This window comes from Orycteropus afer, unplaced genomic scaffold, assembly GCF_000298275.1.
Source record: "Orycteropus afer afer isolate SDZICR_OR568_19922 unplaced genomic scaffold, OryAfe1.0 scaffold00612, whole genome shotgun sequence".
Classification (NCBI taxonomy): domain Eukaryota; kingdom Metazoa; phylum Chordata; class Mammalia; order Tubulidentata; family Orycteropodidae; genus Orycteropus; species Orycteropus afer.
In genome coordinates, this window is record NW_006922199.1 from 771,759 (window position 1) to 794,527 (window position 22,769).

At 37.8% G+C, this 22,769-nt stretch overlaps 1 protein-coding gene across 1 annotated transcript in view; it reads right to left on the reverse strand.

Moving 5' to 3' along the window:
- Positions 1 to 448: 448 nt before the first annotated feature.
- IWS1 (interacts with SUPT6H, CTD assembly factor 1) overlaps positions 449 to 22,769 on the reverse strand; it is a 119,552-nt gene continuing 97,231 nt past the window's right edge. Inside the window, exons 11-14 of the mRNA XM_042783051.1 lie at positions 8,242 to 8,353; positions 7,585 to 7,641; positions 4,135 to 4,246; positions 449 to 580 (exon numbers count right to left, since the gene is read on the reverse strand). Coding sequence (XP_042638985.1) covers positions 449 to 580; positions 4,135 to 4,246; positions 7,585 to 7,641; positions 8,242 to 8,353 — 413 coding nt within the window. The remainder of the gene's footprint in view (positions 581 to 4,134; positions 4,247 to 7,584; positions 7,642 to 8,241; positions 8,354 to 22,769) is intronic.

The window sequence follows — 22,769 nt, forward strand, 5'->3', positions numbered from 1 at the left end:
TGTGATTGACTTATTTCACTCAGCATAATGTCCTCCAAGTTCATCCATGTTATGTGGTGTTTTGCAGATTCTACATTATTCTTTAGCATTGCATACTATTCTATTGTATGTATGTACCACAGTTTGGTTTAAGAATTTTTCAATTTGGAAGAGCCTATTTTTGCTTCCACTGAGAAATGCATCTGCTCAGACAATAAAGAGACAGGCCAGCAAAACCAGAGTGGAATTTTATTTTGTAAAGTTTATAGCAGTAAGACTAGTATTCCTTTGTACAAAGTACACAATAAGTGTTTTAAATATAATTGAGAGAACTTGCTAGTCCTATGACAACATTTGATACAAGTGGAACCAACCATTTACACATACACTAAAAAAATTTTAAATGTCATCTTCTTCCTCCAAAGTCTTTCATGGATTTTTTAGAGATGTGGGTTCATTCCAGGCAAGGTCACAATGGCATTTTATTGCCTTCGATGCTGATTTTCACTGCATGTGCAGATCTGCTTTTTTTCCTGATATCTGTGAACTTTCTCATCTGTTTATCTAGTCGACTGATACCTTTCTTGGAGGTGCCCTGAAACTAAGAACGGGGGAAAATTAAAGAACAGTAATTGAAACACATAGATCTATTTTTGTCTTTCATCTTCTTACATCTTTAAGTTAGTCATCAGAAGAACTCCAAGTGCTAGAATGACCAGAATCTGCTTCAGAGCCCTCAGAACACAGGGTAAGCACACACAGCAGCAACACAGACACATACTGACTCTCTCCAGGAGATTAATGCTTTTGTTATCTGTGCCTTATTTTGAATTTTGAGATAGTCCATTGAAAAGGAGAAAGGGCAAAAAATTTTGACGATGATCTCTCCAGTTCCATCAGATGGCATTTTGATAATCTGCATTTCCCTTTAAAAGACCGTAACTGGGGTTGACCATGTGACATACTTTCAAACCGTGCTGCCATAAAAGGCAAGGATCTTTTTAAGACAAAGGAAAGTCACCCAAGAAAAACCCTGAAGTATAATGAGAGAGGTTAGAGGGTTTGTAAAGCAAACCTGTATGCACTTGAGTTCTAGAGCTCAGACCTGGGCTGAGTCCCTGCTTTCACTCAGCAGGTTCTGTAACCCTGGGCAAGTCACTGGTTTGGTCTGTATTCCTCACAGGACTGCTAGAAGTAAATGATGTAATGACATCATAGTCAGTACTCAAAATAATTATCAGTTCTCTGGTGATGTAGTGCCTAAGGCATTTGACTGCTAACCAGAAGGCTGGCAGTTCAAACCTACCAGCCACTCCACAGAAGGAAGACTGGGCAAACTACTTTCGTGAAGATACCACCTTGGAAACCCAAGGAAGGGTTGCTATGAGTCGAATTGACCTGACAGCACTGAGTTTGGTTTTTGTTTTTTACTATTACCATTATCACTATTATGTGTAATCAACTAGATTTAAGTTAACTAAGCAAACACAACACAAAAACAAATATTGTACAAAGAAAACAAAATTGTTTCTTGATCTAAGTGGCTTACTACTTCTTAAAAAGAGAATGTAGAATTTCTAGAAGTGATCAAAATTGTATTTTGTATCCTTTTAATTATATTTAAGATATAAACAGAAAAAGGAAAAATGAGTCAAACTCTGCTTTTAAATGGTAGAAGCATGGATGAATTTTTATCGTTATAATATCAAACTTTCCTATTATTAAAACCAAAACTTAAATTTGAAGCATTACTGGAAATACATATAAAACATCAAATTGTTAAGAATGACTACTTACAGAAGAGCAGTTACTTTGGGAAGATGATTTACTGTATAGTATTTTATATTTACTTATATAATTTTAAAAATAAAAATGATATGTGAAAACAAAAAGTTTCATGGAAGCTCAAATTTTCTTCTTAAACAATTTATGTTTTTAAATAATACTCATTAGTGTTTGTGCAATGTGGAAGCCCTCAATGAATATGCAAGAAATCTTCCTGACTGTGGTAATAGTATCAGGTGATTTAAGGACAATATAAACAAACCAAAAACCGCACTCACTGCCATCGAGTCAATTTGACTCATAGCGACCCCTCCTTGGGCTTCTGATGCAGTATCTCTACAGAAGTAGATTGCCCAATCTTCCTTCTGAAGAGTGGCAGGTGGGTTTGAATCAACAGCCTTCTGGTTAGCAATCAAATGCCTTAGGCACTATATCACCAGAACTCCCTTAAGGACAATAAGCAGGTACATAGCATGGGTGACATCACCAGCTCAAAACACACATTAGTTTTCTGACTGAGCACTAACAGGTTGGATTCAGGCCTAGATAAATAGCAGATTATGATTTTGGGGTATGTTGGGAGTAAAAAGAAAGCAGCTTATCATGAACTTCTGTCTTTCCTTATGCTGGTCATCTTTCTGCTCTAGCAGGAGGTAGAGCCACCTCTTCCCTCCTCCCTATCACCTAAAGGAGGGTTGGACTGGAACCAGCAACATCAGCGGATAGGCACAGTGCCCTTCAGGGCACAAGACTTCCTTCCAAAGCAGACTGGCTGCTAAGATTTTGTTTCACATTTTCTACGTCACACTGTAGCTCTGAAATATCAAAATAAAGTGTTGGGAAAGAAAAGTATTCTGAAACAGATAAAAGGAGGGAACAGACTGTTAAAAAAACAAGTAGAAAAAGATAAGAAAAGAAATGATGGAGAGACGGCATCCCAAGGAGAGGTGGCCAAGGGGCATGGATATAGGTGAAAGTAAGAAAAAAAGGGAAGGAATTATAAAGGAGGAAGTTGTTGGCAATGAAATGGTACTCCTCTACCCTTTATTCTCAGTAAGTAAGAAAGTTGTTTTGCCTTGATAGTCACTTAATAGTAAACTGGAGGGAGAGTGAGAGGAGAATTGATGGAAGTAAGTGCCAAACAAGGTCTCAGATGTGCTACAAAAGGAATGCAGCATACAGCCTCTCTGGGTGCATTGCAACAAGGTGCCATTTTTCATTTCAAAGCTTGGTGGGTAAGTCTAGCTTTATGAATGTTCCAAACTCTTTCTCATTTCTGTGTATATATTGAATATATATTAAACAAATCTATTTCCTAAATATTCAGTAAACACTTTATACAGTGATTCCTGAAATAGGTATTTGAGTACTGACAAAAGACAAAGAAGCCACATCTCTCCCACCAACAAGTCACTAACAGTTTATATGCCTGTATTGCAGATCACCTATTTCTGGGTCCTAACAAAAGCCTTAATAAAAATGTGTTCCAGCTAAGAACCCTAGAATGCTTATGAGAGAAGTAATAATCTTTTAGTCGCTAGGGCACAGATAAATGAAGGGACTTCCTTGTCAATTTCCAAATATTCAGGAGGACTTAAATGCCTCAAAGTGCCTATTAGAATCATTATTTCAGAAACCAAAAGTAGGCCTGGCTTTCTTGTTAAGGAAGCTGTACACAAGCCACACATTTTCACTCTGTGACGGTTGATAATTAAAGCACATGCATAGCACATGCTTTTTTGGGATACCTCTCTGACACAATCTGGTAGGACTAGGCCTACAGGGGCATCCTGTTGCCTTCAATGCTGAACTTGACAGCACGATGCATTTTGCTGAGTCGTTTCTGCTCTGCAAATCGCCTCTTATGCTTTTCCAACCGGCTTAGGCCCTTTTTAAGAATACCAGACTAGAAGGAGTAGATTGATAGGAGAATAAAGATTACAGAGAAACACTGAAGATCTCTAAGTAATATTACAATGATGGCAGAGGAAAAGTCTATCCTAAATATTTCACAATTGCTTAAACAGCTGGAGAGAAAAGGAAGGTTACATGTGAGGAAGCAGGTTAAGTTCTTTTAGTCATGGTTCTAAAAACATGATTGTCTGAACACTCTGGGCTTCAAAATCTTGAAATAGAAGGATTATTAAGAAGTTCTTGACTGGATAATTTGCTTTAAGTCTGAAGAAAAACTTAACAGCAGTGAACCTTAATATTTCTTTCCTTCTGTTTCTGATTTGGCTAGATAAGACATCAGAAGAGATCTCTAACTCAGGTAACCTCAATTGCTCCAAAGGGTTATTAACCTGAAGCATAAAATAAAATAGCAACTTCCATCTGAGATCAACCTTGTTGTTTCCTCTGCTTGCTTACCCTGGATGACTCCATTTCCACATTCCACTTGGGCCTGACAACATAGTCCTTGTTTGAGGGCATCGGAACCCTTGCTCGAGCACAGAAACCAGGATCTCCAGGTCTAAGAGCCCTGAGAAAGGAAAAGGAAAATCACACTTCTTAAGCAACTTATCATAACTGAGAATGCACAATTCTTTTATCCATGCCATCAGGTTCAGCTGTCTACCTGTTTCAAACCTCCTCTATTCTTCTCCTCATATTCTACCCTCAGGCTGTCTTAATAGACCTAGCTATTCACACATATGAATTTCTCAACTTCTTTACCAAAGATAACTTCCTCTGCATTTTCATGAATGTTTCAAACCTCTCCTCAGCTTCAGAGAGAATCATGCCTTTCTCCTTTTCAAGGCTAGTCCTATCAGGGCTCTGAATCCCAACTTCCCCAATCTAGTGGAGTTACTCAGGGGCTCACTTACGACATGAAAAATCAGACAGAGTCAAAATGAGCCCCCAAAGTCCTGTGTATGCTCTGAAGTAGTTTACAGGGATTTGAATGTGCCAAGAGTAACTTTTTGTGTTTTCTTTCTTAAAAAGTTTTTATTTTGAGATCACTGTAGGCTCATACGTGGTTGTAAGAAATAATCATATCTCTTGTACCTTTTAACCAGTGTCTCCCAAAAGTAACAACTTGCAAAATTATAGTACAACATGACAACTAGAATACTGATGTCAATATAATCTATCAATATTATTATTTAAATTTCTTCAGTTCAACTTGTGCTCATTTGTGTATGTGTATTTAATCAAAACCAAACCAAACTCACTGCTGTCAGTTGGATCCAACTCATACAAACCTTCCTTGGGTTTCTGAGGCAGTATCACTAAAGAAGTAGATTGCCCAACCTTCCTTCCAAGGAGTGGCTGGGGGGTTTGAACTGTTAGCCTTCTGGTTAGCAGTCAAATGCCTTAAGGCACTATGTCCATGCAATTTTATCACACATGAAGGTCTGTGTATCAACCAACACAACCAAGACACAGGACAATTCCATCACCACTAGGATTTCTTCTGTTGCCCTTTTATAACCACATTCATTGCCCTCCCTCATCCCTAATCCCTGGTAACCACTAATCTAGTCTCTATTTCTGTAATTTTGTTATTTTAAAATGTTTTATAAATGAAATCATACAGTGTATAATGTTTTGAGATTGGCTTTTTATCACTCAGCACTGAAAATCCAAGGTTTTGCATATTTCAATTTTGTTCTTTTTTAAATTGTAGTTTTAGTGAAAGCTCATGGGCCAAACTGTGCCACTTTTTCATTGCTGTGTAATATTCCATTACTTCTGAAAATCAGCCAGTGGGAAACCTTATGGATCACAATGGTCCAACCTAATATTGTATGGTGTCATCATGAGTCAGGGATGACTCAACAGCAACTAATAACAACAGTATTCCATAGTATACTACAGTTTAACTATCCACCTGTTGGAGGACATATGGGTGGTTTCCAGGTTTTGGCTTTTACGAATAAAGGCACTATGAACATTTATGTACAAGTTTTTGCATGAATGTAAATTTTCATTTCTCTGGGATACATGTCCAAGAATGTAACTGCTAGGTCATACAGTAGTTGCATATTTAATTTTGTAAGAAACTGCCAAATTATTTTCCATATATGCACAAATTTGAAAACTACTATGCCAGGCTAAACAAAGAAAAAAACAAACCCACTGCCATCCAGTCAGTTCTGACTCACAGCAACCCCCACTGGGTTTCCGAGGCAGTAAAAGATTGTCCTGTCTTCCTTCTGCGGAGTGGCTGGTGAGTTTAAACAGCCAACCTTCTGGTTAGCAGTCAAATAAGAATTATGTACTGTGCCACCAGAGCTCCCTGGCAGAATGAAAAATTAAGTCTATCTATATGTAATGTCTGTGCTTTCAGATGAGTCAACCTTCAGGTAACTGTCTTCTGTAGCAGTAAATGGAGGATAAGTGTACATGTGTATGGGGGTTCATAATGGGTAGAATATTCAAAACTGTTTCTATTCCCTTGTAGGATTTACTCCATTAAGCCTCTGTAACACTCATATATATGTGCATATGTATGTGTGTGCATATATGTGGGTGTGTATTTGTGTGTACAGAGATAGAGAGAGAGAGAATAGCTGGTTACCTCAATGAATCTCTTATAACTTCTCATAACTCTTGCTTCCCTTCCCTGAATCCCTGTCTGTCTCATCAAACTTAACCATACTTAACAGACTACAACTGCTCCCTCCAGCTCATCTCTCATTCACTTTCTTTGATCTGGGTGCTGTCCTGATTGCCAAAACTCACATGCACAAAATCCCTTTGCAGCCTCTGCCAACTGCTTACATCCCTTGACCATTCCTTCCCCACTGCAGCCTCATTTTCTTCTAGGTTCTCCTCCAAAGCACAGGCCAAGCTGATACACTCTCCTTTACTGGCTCGTCTGCCTAGTCCACCACTTTTCAAAGTTCTTTTCAAAAGTCCAGTTAGATTCTTAGTCTACACTCTCTTAATTCAACAATCTTTTCTATGGAAAAAACTATCAAATCTATGTCTCTAGCACAGGTATCTCTTTAAATACCTAGTTCTAGATCCAAGACATTTTTGGGAATATCTCATTGGGTATCTCACATTTTATAAGCTCAAAACAGAATTCATCTATGCCCTCAAATGAACTCCTTCCTGATTTTAGTGAATGGTATTACCATTGTTTTAGCTACACAGATTAAAATTTTGGTTGGAGTCTTCAACTCTAGCTACTCTTATTCCTCTCAGTCACCAACTCCTGGCAATTCTGTCTTCTCTCCTCTCAATCACCATTACTGTCTCAGTTTAAGTATACTCATGTCTTCTCTTCCCCTGCCCTACAACCTACCCTAATGATGTGACTGGCATAAACATCCCAAACCAAATCTTATGTCCATGCTTAAAACTTTCTATGGAGCTACAAAGAGAGGTGAAAATTCCTCATGCTGATTTAAAGTCTTTCCATATTTTCATTTCTAACCTTATCTTTTCATCTCGGGGACCATCCCCAACTACTTCAGTCTACTTGCCATTCCTGAAATAGGCCTTGTACATTTACCCCACACCTTTGCTTAAGCTCTCCCCTTTGCCTACAATCCCTGTAGAAAACTTAATCTTTTGGAGAGGATGGACTATGTTTAATCAATTCTGTATTCCCAGAGCGTAGTGCAGGGCTCAGCATAACAAACAGCAACAAAATCTTTACTGAATGAACTATTCCTCAATTTTCCTTCTTTCTTCCCAGAGCACCAAATAAAATGTTTTGTTCATTGTATATATTCAAAGTTCAACTGAAAAGCATTCCCTCAATTTGAGCATAATATCGTTTCATTTGCTATTTTTCTTAAAACAAAGCATCAAGCAGATATTGTCTATATAAGGCCGAGGAAAAAAAATAAAGCATAAACTTACTTTTCTTCTCCTGTCAATACCTTTTCCAAGTCTCTTCGGGGTGTCTGACCACCAGTGCTGGGGAGAAAAGTTAAATCAGTGAAATACTAGAAATCTGAAAACCTTGTAACTGAGCAAAAACAAAACAAAACAAAAAAACCAAATAACTTTAAATATCAAATTAATTTATAACACAACAACTTCTTTACACTGGATCAGGGAAAATAACTGTTAATCTTTTAAAACTATTATTTAGGTTAGTATTTATTTGTAGTATAACAGGTTTTATCATGGTGAACCCTAACAGTCAAATTTATAATTATAAGCCTGTGCTCCTAGATAAAACTATGGTCAGTATATTGATACAAGTTTCCTTCTAGGAATTTGGAAATGGGACTGAGAAAGTTGTTTTTTTGGCAAGTGGCTGGAACCTCTGGAAGAAGCAACCTCTGGAACTGAGAGGCCAAATTTAGCAATCTGACCAACTAAAGTGAGGTGAGGCGGGATCTTTACTACATGTTAAGCTAAAAGAATATTATCAACTAGACAGGCATATCAAGCTGAGAAAAAAAGACAAAAACCTTAGCATTTGCAGGTTTCCTAATGTTCATATTTACAAAAAAAATTGAGTTAGTCCAATAACATTTATTTCACTTACTCATACCTGTTCCCTCATACCTGTTCATTCTTCGTCGTTGAGGCATTTGTTCTAGATCTCTCTGTTCTCTTTCTTCTCTTGTCATCCCTTTGTAGTTTGAGGTAAGACCAAATATAGGCCGAGACCATTCATCTGTAACAATTATAGTTCACAAAATAGTATTTCTCCTGCTAGTCTTTTAAATAATCACAACCTTTAGGCATTTAAAATATTCTTTCTTTAAAGATCCCATCATTTTAGGCCATTTATAGGATAAACATCAATTGTAACATCAATATGGTAACCAACTCTGGCTGATTCAGAAAATTAGGTGTAAAAAAATCAGTTAAACCAGTAACATACACATAGATTTAAAGAAAGTAACATGACTCACTTTGATACTCAGCTACATGTGTTTACATTTCATAAAACAGCTTAAATTTCTGATTTGCAACACTGAAAACAAAAAATCTTGAAAACAAGTTCTGCAATTAATTGCCAAAATGGTTAAGAATTACTGAAAACTGAGTTCCACTAAGATGGTGGAATAGGCAGACATACTACACAGATCCTCTTCAACAAAGAAAAGGGTCCTAATTAACACAGACACAGACAGACACAGACACAGACACAGAAGATAATTCTGGAGCCCTGAGCTTTGAAAGGAAGGATAGAGAAGTAGACCAAATTCCAACTAGTAGAAGAACCTGCATGAAAACACCAAAAAAAGGAGACATATGGATCTGTGGTCTGTTAGCGATCCTGATGGCACGGACAGCTTGGATATTGCCAAGTGGTGACTTAAGAATTGACCCAAAATCAGGCCTGCTAGTCAGGGGCTGCATGGAGAACTACAGTGGTAGCTAGGGAATAAAAGGCGAAACAGCGAAGAAGGAGATGGACTGAGTGGTAGATTTTTGGCTATCCAGAGGGTGCAGCCATTATGACTGTTTACAAGTAGTTCGACCATTTTGGATATTTAAAGTGACAGCGTTTTCTCAGATTTCAGGGACCTAAGAAGAGGTTCCACTTGCCAGGGACTGCAAGGACATTCTGGACATGAACTGGAAAGCTGAGATATTCTTGTTACTGTTATATCCCACACCCTCTTGGTGAATGGAGGTGCAGCCACCCCTCACTCACTAGCAAGAATTCCATCCCAGTCTGTGTACTCCGACAGAGCCTGGGTGCCCTGCCCCAGGATATTATTTCATTTTCTTTAGTTTGTTTTTGTCTGTTTTAAAATTCATCTTCTTCTTTTTTCCTTCATCTTTATTATTATTCTTTATTCTTCCCTTCCCAAGTTAAGTTTTCAGCTTTTTCTTTCTTCCCTATTCCTGGTTCTCAGTTTTTTCTTTCCTTTGGTTAACTCCATTCCTATTTTTCTTTTTGCATTTCTCCAATTTTTTTCTTATTCCTCTACTCGACCTCTTTTCTCTTATTAACCCCTCCCCAGATATTTCGGGGTTTTTCTTCTTCTTTTTTCATGATTGTTCCTTTGTTTATGTGGTGGTTTTTTTTTTGTCCACTTGCTTTTACTTTTTTGATGACTTTTTGATTGTTGTTTCTGTCTGAGTGAGAGACACCAACCATCCTCATACAATTCAACCATACTATCACTTTGTGCAGCTCCACTTACTAAGTGAGAGTTACCACTTCCCTCTCCAACAATTGGCCAATCACAAATGACCAACAAGAAGAGCCTGACTCACCCTTAGCTTTTCTTCACACACAGTTAACAGACATCTAAATACAACAATGTCACAATGTCCTGGAGACAACAGACCACCACAGACCACACAAAGGAGCAAGATAAAGTGGTACAAACAAGGGAGCAGGATACAGACCCAAAACCCATCCTGAGGAAGCAGCAGCATTGGCACTCCCTGATAAGGCATTCAAAAGAACTGTACTTAGTTACCTTCAAAGGACTGAGAGACAGATCAAGGGAAACACTGACAAAATTAAGGAAAATACAGACAAAATCCTAGAACAATCTTGGAAGAAACTGTAACAACAAAATGGCAAAATTAGAAATGATACAAAATCTATAGCTAGAAACCCAGAAGATTAATACAAAATTTTCAGATATAGAAAGAGCAAAGGAGTAGAATCGAATCAATGGAAGACGAATTAATGAGATTGAAGACAAATACCTGCATACTTCCTTGGAAAAGGATCAATCAGAAAAAAAATCAAAACAAAATAAAGAAAGCCTAAGGTTCATGTGGGATATCAAAAGGAATAATCTATGTATAATTGGAATTCCAGGACAGGAAGAGAAAAACAAAACCAATGACAAAATTGTCCAAGATTTGTTAGAGGAGAACTTCCCTGATATGATGAAAAATGAGAATATATCCATTCAGGAAGTCAAATGAACCCCAAACAGGATAGGTCCCAAAAGAAAATCACCAAGACATATCATCATCAAACTCATCAAAACCAAAGACAAAGTAAGAATCTTAAAAGCAACATGGGAAAAATGAAGTTACCTACAAAGGACAACCAATAAGAATAAGCTCTGATTTCCTAGCAGAAATCATGTAAACGAGAAGGCAATGGTATGGTATGTACAAAACCCTGAAAGAGAAAAATTTCCAACCAAGAATTATATGCCCAGCAAAACTGTCCCTCAAATATGATGGTAAAATTAGGACATTTCCAGATAAGCAGAAATTAAGGGAATTTGTTGAAACCAGACCAATCTTACAAAAGATACTAAAGGGAGTCCTTTGAACAGAGAACCAATAATAGCAACAACAAATGACTATTAATACACAAGATCACATAAGCCAAAAACCAACACTGTTTTGGAAGTATTCAAAGCAAAATAAGCTTACAAGATTGTAAACAGGGAACCAGATAAATCGATTGGCAAATGTGGACAACCACAAACCAAAAAGAGGGACAATACCATGTAGTTACAGAACTTCTAAATGGTAAGGAAGTCAAGAGAGTTGCAACACAGAATGGTGTGTTCTAAACTCAGAGAGAAAATTATAAATCACAGAATAACCTCAAAGAAAAATGATAAACCTTCACATCACAATAAAAAAGAGGACAAGCACAAATATTTAGCAAATTAAAACAGCAGAAATGAAGGAAATGATAACACAATTCATAAACAAAATGAGCTCAGCACAGAAAATAATATGGAACAAAGAAACCAGGAACACCACAAGAAATCACATAACAAAATGACAGCAACCAATTCATACTTGTAAGATAATTACACCTAAGGTCAATGGATTAAATGCACCACTCAAGAGAAGGAGAGTTACAAAATGGGTAAGAAAACATAATCCATCAATATGCTGTCTACAAGAGACACACCTTAGAGACAAAGACAAAAACAAACTAAAAATCAAAGGTTGGAAAAAGATCTATCAAGCAAATGGCAACCAAAAAAGAACAGGACCGGCAATATAAATTTCTGATAAAACTGACTTTAAGACAAAAACTACCATAAGAGAAAAGGAAAGACATTACATAATGATTAAAGGATCAATTGAACAAGAAGATATAACCATAATAAATATTTATGGACCCAATGAAAGAGTCCTAAAATACATGAATCAGACTTTAACAGAATCGAAAAGGCAAATGGATGACGCTATAGTCATAGTAGGAGACTTTAATACACCACTTTCAATCACAGACAGAACTGGAAAGAAACTCAATGAAGATGCAGAAGAGCTGAGCAATACAATCCAACAACTTGACCTTATAGACATCCATAGAACACTTCACCCAACACAGCACAATATACATTCTTTGCCAGTGCACATGGAACATTCGCCAGGACAGACCATATGTTAGGCCATAAAGCAAGCCTTAATAAATTTTAAAACACTGAAATACTGCAAAGCATCTTCTCAGATGACACTGCTATAATATTAGAAATCAATAATAGGAAAATCAACAGAAGAAGAGCAAACACATGGAAACTAAACAATACCCTATTTAAGAACGACTGGGTAAAAGAAGAAATATAAAATGAAATATAAAAATTCCTTGAATTAAAAGAGAATGAAAACATAACATACCAAAATCTTTGGGACACAGCAAAAGGAGTGATCAGAGGCCTATCTATAGCAATAAATGTACACATCAAAAAAAAAAAAGAGCCAAAATCAACACTTTAAACGAACATCTCTGACAATTAGAAAAAGAACAGCAAGAAAAACCTACAATGACCAGAAGAAAGGAAATAATAAAGATGCAAATAGAAATCAATGAAACAGAAAACAGACAATAGAAATAATCAACAAGACTAGAAATTGGTTTTTTGAAGTGATTCATGAAATTGACAAACCACTGGCAAATTTAACAAAGGAAAAGAGGAAGAGAATACAAATAATGTGAGTAAGACATGAAGTCGGCAACAGCACAACAAAAACGACTGAAATAAAAAGGACGGTATCAGATATTATGAAGAACTGTACTCTAAAAAATTTGAAAATCTGGAAGAAATGGATAGATTTCTAGAAACACACCACTTACCTAAACTAACAGACTGAGGTGGAAAATTTGAACAGATCCATAACAAAAAAAGAAACTGAGGATTCAAAATGGAGTCTCATCAGTAATCACCACGCTATTTCTCTGTAGCATCTTAGCGCTTGAGAAACTAGGTACATTAGCTTGAATTAGGGATTCTGGTGCTCTGAACAGCTCAATGAGTCAGAGTGCACCAAGCTCAGGGGAGTAGGACTGGGAAAGAGAAAGGTACAGGGGAAAAAAAAGTAACAAGATCAGAAGATTTATTCTGAGGGGAGCATTGACAGGCAGCTGAGAAAGGCCATCAGAGACTTCCCTGGAGGAGGGACTGGCAGGTGAGAATGGCCATCTGAGACCTTCTTGGGTTAAGGAAGAAGACATATTACACCAGTATACCAGCAACCACACCAGCATATCAGCGATCACCCCAAGGATCTACTTTCAGCACCTGATTTTCTCGGTAACTTGGGTCAGCTAGGTGCAAATGGGCATGTCTAGCACCGCTGAAACCAAGCAGAGAGTCCATTGGTGCTGCAGGAGGGCAGGCCCAGGGAGGTGCCCTTGCAGTGGGTCACCAAGTAGGCTTGGGTCAGCTTAGTGGCAGTGAGAGGCCTGTGCTTGACTTTATCAGTAATAGTGGGACCACAGATTACTAGCAGGCATTCTTCCAACTCCAGCACCGCTAAAACCGAGCGAATCTTTGCTGCCATGGGTGGGCAAACCCACCGAGGAACCCTCAAGGTGGAATGCACTCTGGGCTGGTTGGGCCAGCGCTGTGGGTGGGCAAGGTCAGAGAGAAAAACCCCTGTAGCAGATCGCAGAGCTGGGAAGTTAGATGGGTTGGCTTTTTGTCACCGAGGGGCTTCAGGAGTGGGGTTTTGCATGAATCAGCCTGGCAGGAAGTGGCAATCCCCTAACAACTGGAGTCTTTGCTGAAATTGAGCTGCAGGCCTGTAATTAACAGTATGACATCATCAGTAGCAGCCCGCTCAAAGCCCTAGAAACCGCCCCTAGCAATGTGGAGCTTTCCTTCTTCTGCTCCCACCTTCTCCACCAATAATGTCAGTCATCCAATAGAAGAAACCACACTCAATCAACATACAACCTCCTGGTTCGAACTCTAAACCTTCTTTATGAAAAACAGAAACTCATATCCACATTCCACACAGTGATTCCACCATCACAAAGAAAACTGCAGAGCAACCCAGCATACCTAAACTAATAACTAAAACAAACAAAAAAAAAAAACCCACACCAGCCTCACCTTTTCAAAATATTAAACTGTAAAACCAAGACAAAACAAATCAATACATAATCAACTGTTAAAGACAACCTCAAAATGTCTACAAAACAACAGGCAACCTCAAGTCAAACAAAAAAACAGGACAAGACATTAGAAACAAAACCACAAACAAAGGTCTCATTAAACATAGAGGAAGAGGAGACAACAGAATTATTTGAGAAGGAATTCAGAAGATATGTTTATACAGATTTACAAGAGCCTAAGGAAACTCCAAACAGAAGAAAGAAGAACACAGACAGTTCCTTGAAAGACTCAGGAAAATCATTCAAGAACAAAATAACAAGATTAATGTACAATCAGAACTCATACAAAAACAGCAGTTAGAAATCCAGAAGATGAATACCAAAATTACAGAATTACACAACACAGCAGAAGCACAGGAGAGTAGGTTAGAAGTAGCTGAAGAATGTATATCCCAACTAGAAGACAAATCCCTGGACACCAGACTGTATGCAGAAAAATCAGAACAAAGATTTAAGAGAAATGAAGAGAACCTAAGAATTATATGGGATGACATGAGAAAAAACAACATAAGACTCAACTGAAATTCCAGAACAAGAAGAGGCAAAAAAAACCACCAAGAAAATTCCCCCATATCATGAAGGAAGAAAAGATATTTGTCCCAGAAGCCCATAGGACCCACTCAAGATAGATCCCAAGAGAAAAAAACTGAGGCATATTATAATCAAACTCTCTAAAACCAAAGACAAATAAAAAATTTTGAGAGCTGCTGGGGCCAAAAGAAATATTACTTATAATAATCAAACAGTTAAGCTGAGTTCCAATTATTCAGCAGAAATCAGGAGGCAAGAAGGCAATAGGACAGCATATATAAAACACTAAAGGAAAAGAACTTCCAATCAAGAATCCTATATCCAGCCAAATTATCCATCAAATATGAGGGTGAAATCAAGGCATTCTCAGACAAACAGAAATTAAGGGATTTTGTAAAAACCAGACCAACCCTACAAGAAATGCTTAAGGAAGTCCTTCCAAAAGAGAATCCACAACAGAGATCAACAAAATCAGGATCCGTGGCATCAACACTAAAACCAAATCAGAAATAGAAACTCAAAATAAGGCCATAAAACATTGTACACTAAAAACCAAGGAAGTTACTCAGCATACAACAACAGCAACTAATCTATCAGAGGGAATAAAACTTCTAGGTACAAACTTCCAAATGGAGAGGAAAACAGGACAATGTTCTCACAGTACTCACTGTTCTAAAAATGTAGAGACAAGAATATACTCCAAGGTAACCACAGAGAAAAGTAACAATCCCCCTAAGCAAACCCAGAAGGAAGGAAAACATATGGGTTTAATAAGCACAAAACCAACAATAAAGAAGAAAAGGGAGAAAGCATTAGCTAACAAATTGAATTCAGCACAGAAAAGTATATGGACAAAGGAAACACCAACAACACGACAAAAGAAACACAATAGATGACAGGAATCAATTCATACCCATCACTAATTACATTCAATGTGAAAGGACTAAATGTACCTATCAAGAGAAAGAGAGTGGCAAACTGGATAAGAAAAGAAGACCCATTGATATGGTGCCTACAAGAGACCCACCTTAGACACAAAGATAAAAACAATTTAAGAGTTAAGGGATGGAAAAAATATACCAAGCCAATGACAACAAAAAGAGAGCAAGAGTGACAATATTAATTTCTGACAGAACAGACTTTAAGGGGAAGAATATTATAAGAGATAAAAAAGGACATTATATGATGCTGAAATGGCCAACTGACAAAGAAGACGTTACAATAATAAATATTAATGCACCCAATGCAAGGGCTCCAAAATACATGAAGCAAATATAACTGAATTAAAAGGAATAATAGACAACTCTACAATAATAGTAAGAGACTTTAACACACCACTTTCAAAGGGGGACAGGTCAACTATAAAAAAAATTCAACAAAGATACAGAAGAACTCAACAGTACAATCAACCAACTCCACCTCATAGACATATACAGAGCATTTCACCCAACAAAAGCACAATTCACATTCTTCTCCAGTGCACATTGATCCTTCTCCAGAATAGACCATAGGTTAGGACAGAAAACAAGCCTCAATAAATTAAAAAACAATGAAATACTACAAAGCATCTTCTCAGACCACAATGCTATAAAATTAGAAAATAATAATAGCAAGATCAAGGAAAAAGCATCAAACAGATGGAAGGTGAACAACTCACTGCTTGAAAACTACTGGGTAATAGAACAGTTAAAAACTGAAGTAAGAAAATTCCTAGAAACAAATGAGAATGAAGAAATATTATGCCAAAATCTATGGGACACAGCGAAAGCAGTACTCAGAGGACAGTCTATAGTAATAAATGCACACGTCAAAAAAGAGGAAGGCAACAAAATCAACACTTTAACTTATCAACTCCAACAACTAGAAATAGAACAACAGAAGAATCCTATCTAGAAGGATTATCTAGAAGGAAATAGTAAAGATCAGAGCAGAAATAAATGAAACAGAAAAAAAAAAAAAACATAGAGAAAATCAACAAAACAAAAAGCTGCCTCTTTGGAAAGGTTAGTAAAATTGATAAACCATTGGCAGATCTAACAAAAAAGAGAGGATCCAAATCACAAGAATTGTAAATGAAAATGGTGTCATCACAATAAAACCAACTGAAATAAAAAAGATACTGACAGAGTATTATATTAAACTGTACTCCAACAGATTGAGAACTCAGAAGAGATGGACAAGTTTCTAGAATCATAAGACCTACCTAAACTATCCCACTCAAAGACAGAATACTTGAACAGTCATAAAAAAAAAAAAAAAAAAAAACTTCCCACAAAGAAAAGCCCTGGCCCTGATAGCTTTACTGGAGAATTCTAAGAAATATTCAGAGAAGAGTTGACCACTTATGCTACTCAAGCTATTCCAGAACACAGAAAAAGATGGAATACTCTCAAACTCATTTTATGAAGCAAGCACAACACTCATAAGAAAACCAGGGAAAGACAACACTAGAAAGAAAAACTACAGACCAATAGTCCTCATGAACATAGATACAAAAATCTTTAACAAAATCCTAGCCAACAGAATCCAAAAACATATCAAAAAATTAATACACCCGGACCAAGTAGGATTCATACCAGGTTTACAAGGGTGGTTCAACATCAGAAAATCAATGTAATCCACCACATAAATAAAACAAAAGAACCAAATGATTATATCAATTGATGCAGAAAAGGCATTTGATAAAATCGAACATCCATTCCTGTTCAGAACTCTCAGCAAAACAGGGATAGAAGGGAAATTCCTCAACATAATAAAGGGTATATATGCAAAGCCAAGGGCCAACATCATTACTAATGGAGAAAGACTCAAGGCATTCCCCTTACGAACGGGAACCAGACAGGGATGCCTTCTATCACCACTTTTACTTAACATTGTATTGGAAGTCCTGGCCAGGGCAATAAGGCAATAAAGAGAAATAAAAGGCATACAAATTGGCAAAGAGGAACTAAAACTATCTCTATATGCAGATGATATGATTCTGTACATAGAAAACCCAAGGGACACAATAAAAAAAACCTAAAGGTTCAGCAAAGTAGCAGGATACAAGGTCAACGTACAAAAATCAGATGGATTCCTCTACACCAACAGAGTTCTCTGATAAAAACATAAGGGAAACAATACTATTTACTATAGCTAATAAAAAGATAAAATATCTAGGACTAAACCTCACCAGAGACACAAAAGATCTATACAAAGAAAACTATAAAACCTTGCTACAAGAGACAACAAGGGCATTACATAAATGGAAGAATCTACCTTGTTCATGGATAGGTAGACTAAGTATTGTGAAATTGTCAAAACTACCTAAAGCAATCTATACATTTAATGCAATCTTGATCCAGATTTCAACATAATTTTTTAAGGACATGGAAAAACTAATTACTGATTTCATATGGAAAGGAAAGAGACCTTGAATAAGCAGAGCACTTTTCAAGAAGAAAAACAAAATGGGAGGTCTCACACTCCCAGATCTTAAGAACAACAGCCAAAGTGGGAGCTCTGGTAGCATAGTGCCTAAGGCACTTGACTGCTAACAAGAAGGCTGGCGGTTCAAATCCAGCAGCCACTCCTTGGAAGGAAGATGGGGCAATCTACTTCCATAGTGATACTGCCTCGGAAACCCAAGGAGGGGTCGCTATGAGTCAAGTTTGACTCAATGGCACATAACTACAGCAACAACATACAGCCACAGTAGTCAAAACAGCATGGTATTGGTACAATGATAGAAAGATAGACCAATGGAACAGAATCTCAAGTCCAGATATAGACCATCTATGGACAACTGATTTTGACAAAAGTCCCTAAAACCCATTAAATGGGGAAGAGACAGCCTCTTTAACAAATGGTGCTGGCAAAATTGGATATCCACCTGCAGAAAAATGAAACAAGACCCATACCTCACCTCATACACAAAAACAAACTCAAGATGGATCAAAGACTTAAATGTAAAACCCAAAACTATAAAATTCATCAAAGATAAAATAGGGGCAAATGTAGGACCCTTAATTTACGGCATAAATAGACTATCAAGCATAACCCAGAATGTGCAGGAGGTAGAAGAGAAGCTAGATGACTGGGACCTTTTAAAAATTAAATTCTTATGGGCATCAAAAGACTTCATCAAAAGGGTAAAAAGAGAATCTAGAGATTGGGAGAAAATATTTGCCTATGACTTATCTGATAAAGGACTTATCTCCAAAATCTATAGAAAACTTCAACACCTCACCACCAAAAAGGCAAAAATAACCCAAACAAAAAAACCAAGGGCATTTGGAAGCAATCAGTCATAGGACACAATGGCCCTCAAGACCAGAAGAACTTGATGGTGCTCAGCTACCAATGCTAACCACTCACGAAAAGATCAAATCTGAAGATCCTGGATAGAGTGGGAGGGAAAACGTGGAACAAAATCCAAAAACTCAATAATGACCAGAATTACTGGTCAGATGAAATCTGGTGAGACTCACTGTTCTGGTTACCTAGTGCCACTCTGACAAGAATATACCACAAATGGGATGGCCTTAAAAAACAGTTTATTCTTACAATTTGGAGGCTTTAAGTCCAAGTTCAAAGTGCCAGGCTCTAGGAGCTGAGTAAAAGCCCCTCAACCTTGGGGACCAGCTCTGCCTCCTGCTCCCAGCCCACTGGAGCTAGAAGTGTTTCTTCACTCAGACAGCTGCTGGCTGCTGAGGCTGAGAAACCCCAAGGTTTACAAGTAAAAAGGCACAGTTTCGATGTTACCACATGGTAGGCCACTGACTTAAGTTTGTTATAAGTCCCCAGGTCGGCAGAGCATAGCAGGCTGCTGAGCAACAACACAGCTACATGCAGGGTCCAAGCATGGCATAGGCTAGAGACCATTCTCAAAGCTTCTCCTTATATGCAGGAAGCAGACCACATACCCAAAGGCAGCTACTCAGCTGCTCCCAGTAGATTCCACCATGGAGTTGATTACCAGTCTCATCAAGGGGAATACTACTACATCCAGCTGCTCAAGCCACTCAACCAGGCCTAGCTAAGTTGACATACAAACATGACAATTATACCCACAATACTATGTATGGCCCTGGAATACATTCTGCGCCTGATATAAAACACACCGAGAGGCTGGCTCTCTGCCCAATAATTTACAAAATGTACACGCAGACCACATAACCCAGGATGATGCACCCACAGACTCTATAGTAATACATCCCTGTAGTAGTTCAGTTTGAGTGTCAACTTGGCTAGGCCTGGCTGAATGGCTGGGCAGGTGGATGTTGTTATTCCCCATGATGAGACTGATAATCAACTCCATTGTGGGATCTACTACAGACATCTGAGTAACTGCTTTGGGTATGTGGTCAGCTTCCTGTATATAAGCAGCAGCTTTGAGTATGGTCTCTAGCATATGGCATGCTTGGACCCTGCATGCAGCCATGTTGTTGTTCAGCAGCCTGCCATGCTCTGCCGACCTTGGGACTTTCAATGGACTTGAATTAATGGCCTGTCGTGTGGTTTGGTAACATTGGGACTATGCCATTTTATTTCTCGACCTTGGGCTTGTTAGCCTCAGCAGCCACTAACTGTCTGAGTGAAGAGATGCCTCTAGTTTCAGTGGACTGGGAGCAAGAAGCAGAGCTGAAGCCCAAAGTCAAAGAAAGGGCTTTCACACAGCCCCTAAAGCCTGGCACTTTGAACTTGGACTTAAAGGCTCCAAATTGTGAGAAAAAAGTCCCGCTTGTTAAGGCCATCTGATTTGTGATATATTTTCTGTCAGAGAGGCACTAGGTGACCAGAACAATCCCTTAGAGCAATAGACCACGGGACACCAGAGGACCAACATTCAACTTGAGGAAATGCAGGATAAACAGGAGTGCATAAATATGAGGGGCAGTGGGGAGGGTTACAGGGCCAGGAGGGGAGGAGACTGGGTTAGGATTGGACATGGTAAATGGGGAATGAAACTAAATGTACATGGAACGCTGAATGTAAAACAAGTTCTTCAAATAAAAAAAAATAATAATAAAAAAATTTAAACAACAAAAAACAAAAGAAATTGCACAGGTCATAAAAAAATTACCAACAAAAAAATGTTCTGGCCCAGATAGCTGCACCAATTCTACCAAACATTCAGAGAAGAACTGACACCAATCCTACTCAAACTATTCCAAAACATAGAACAGGATGGAATCCTCCCAAATTTTATGAAGCAAGAAAAACCTTGATACCAAAACCAGGGACCATCACTGAAATACACTCATGAATACAGATGCAAATCTTCAACAAAATCCTAGCCAAGAGACTCCAACAAGACACCAAAAAAAAATAATTCATTATGATCAAGTGGGGGTCACATCAGGTATGCAAGGATGGTTCAACATTAGGAAAACAATCAACATCATCCATCACATAAATAAAACAAAGGAGAAGAACCACATGATCGTACCAATTGATGCAGAAAAGGCATTAGATAAAGTCCAACACCCATTCCTGATGAAAACTCTCAGCAAAATATGAATAGAAAGGACATTCCTCAACATAATAAAGGCATATATGTAAAACCAACAGCCAACATTCTTTTTTTTTTTTTCATTCTTCTCTCAGCCCATGCTATTTTCAGTATTGTTCCCCAACACCACAATTCAAAGGAATCAATTCTTCTTCGGTGTTCCTTATTCATGGTCCAACTTTTGCATTTATATGAGGTGACTGAAAATACCATGGCCTGGGTTAGGCACACCTTAGTTTTCAAAGTGATCTCTATACTCTTTGACATTTTTAAATAGGTATTTTGTGGCAGATTTCCCCAGTACAATATGACATCTGATTTCTTGACTGCTGCTTCTATGGGTGTAGACTGTGGATCCAAGTAAAATGAAATCTTTGACAAGATCAATCTTTTCTCTGTTTACCATGATGTTGTTTATTGGTCAAGGTGTGAGGATTTTTGTTTTCTTTAGGTTGAGGGGTAATTCTCACTGAGCATTGTAGTCTTTGATCTTCATCAGTAAATGCTTCAAGTTATCTTCACTTTAAACAAGCAAGGTTGTATCATCTGCATATCGCAGGTGGTAATGAATCTTCCTCCAATCCTGATGCTGCATTCTTCTTCATATAGACCAGATTCTTGGATTATTGGCTCAGTATAAAGACTGAATAAGTATGGTGAAAGTATACAACCCTGATGCACTCCCTTCCTGATTTTAAACCATGCAGTATCCTCTTGTTCTGTTGGAATGGCTACCTCTTGGTCTGTGTACCAAACCAAAACCAAACTCACTTGCCCATGGAGTCAGATCCGACTCATAGAGGTCTCTCAGGCAGTATCACTACAGAATGTACAGGATCCTCATAAGCACAATTAAGTGTCTTGGAATTCCCTTTCTTCACAATATTATCCTTAATTTGTTATGAACCACAGTTCAATGCCTTTGCATAGTCAGTAAAACACAGATAAACATCTTTATGGTATTCTTTGCTTTAGGCCAAATCGATCTGACATCAGCAATGACATCCCTCATTCCACATCCTTTCTGATTCCAACTTGAATTTTTGTCAATTCCCTGTCAGTATACTGCTGCAACCATTTTTAAATTATCTTCAGCAAAATTTTATTTGTATGTGATATTAATGACATTGTTTAAGAATTTCTGTATTCTATTGGACCAACTTTTTTTGGAATGGGCATAAATATTGATCTGTTCTGGTCAGTTGGCCAGGTAGCTGTCTTCCAAACTTCCTGATATAAACAAGTAAGTGCCTCCAGCACTACATCTGTTGAAACATCTCAATGGGTATTCCATCAATTCCTAGAGCCTTGTTTTTCACCAATTCCTTCAGTGCAGCTTGGACTTCTTCCTTCAATATAAGTGATTCTTCAATATTGACTAATTTTATTTGGTACAGTGACTCCATGTCATCTTCTTTTGATGCTTCCTGCATCATTCAATATTTTGACTGTAGAAACTTTCAATACTGCAATTCAAGACTAATTTTTTCTTCTGTTTTCTTAGCCTGAGAAATGCTGAGCATGTTCTTCCCTTTGGGTTTTCTCATTCCAAGTCTTTGCACATTGCATTATAATACTTCGTCTTCTTGAGCTGCCCTTTGAAATCTTCTGTTCAACACTTTTATTGCTTCATTTCTTTTTTTTTTTTAATTGTGATTTGGGTGAAGATTTACAGAGCAAATTCACTTTCCATACAGCCGTTCACATATACTTTGT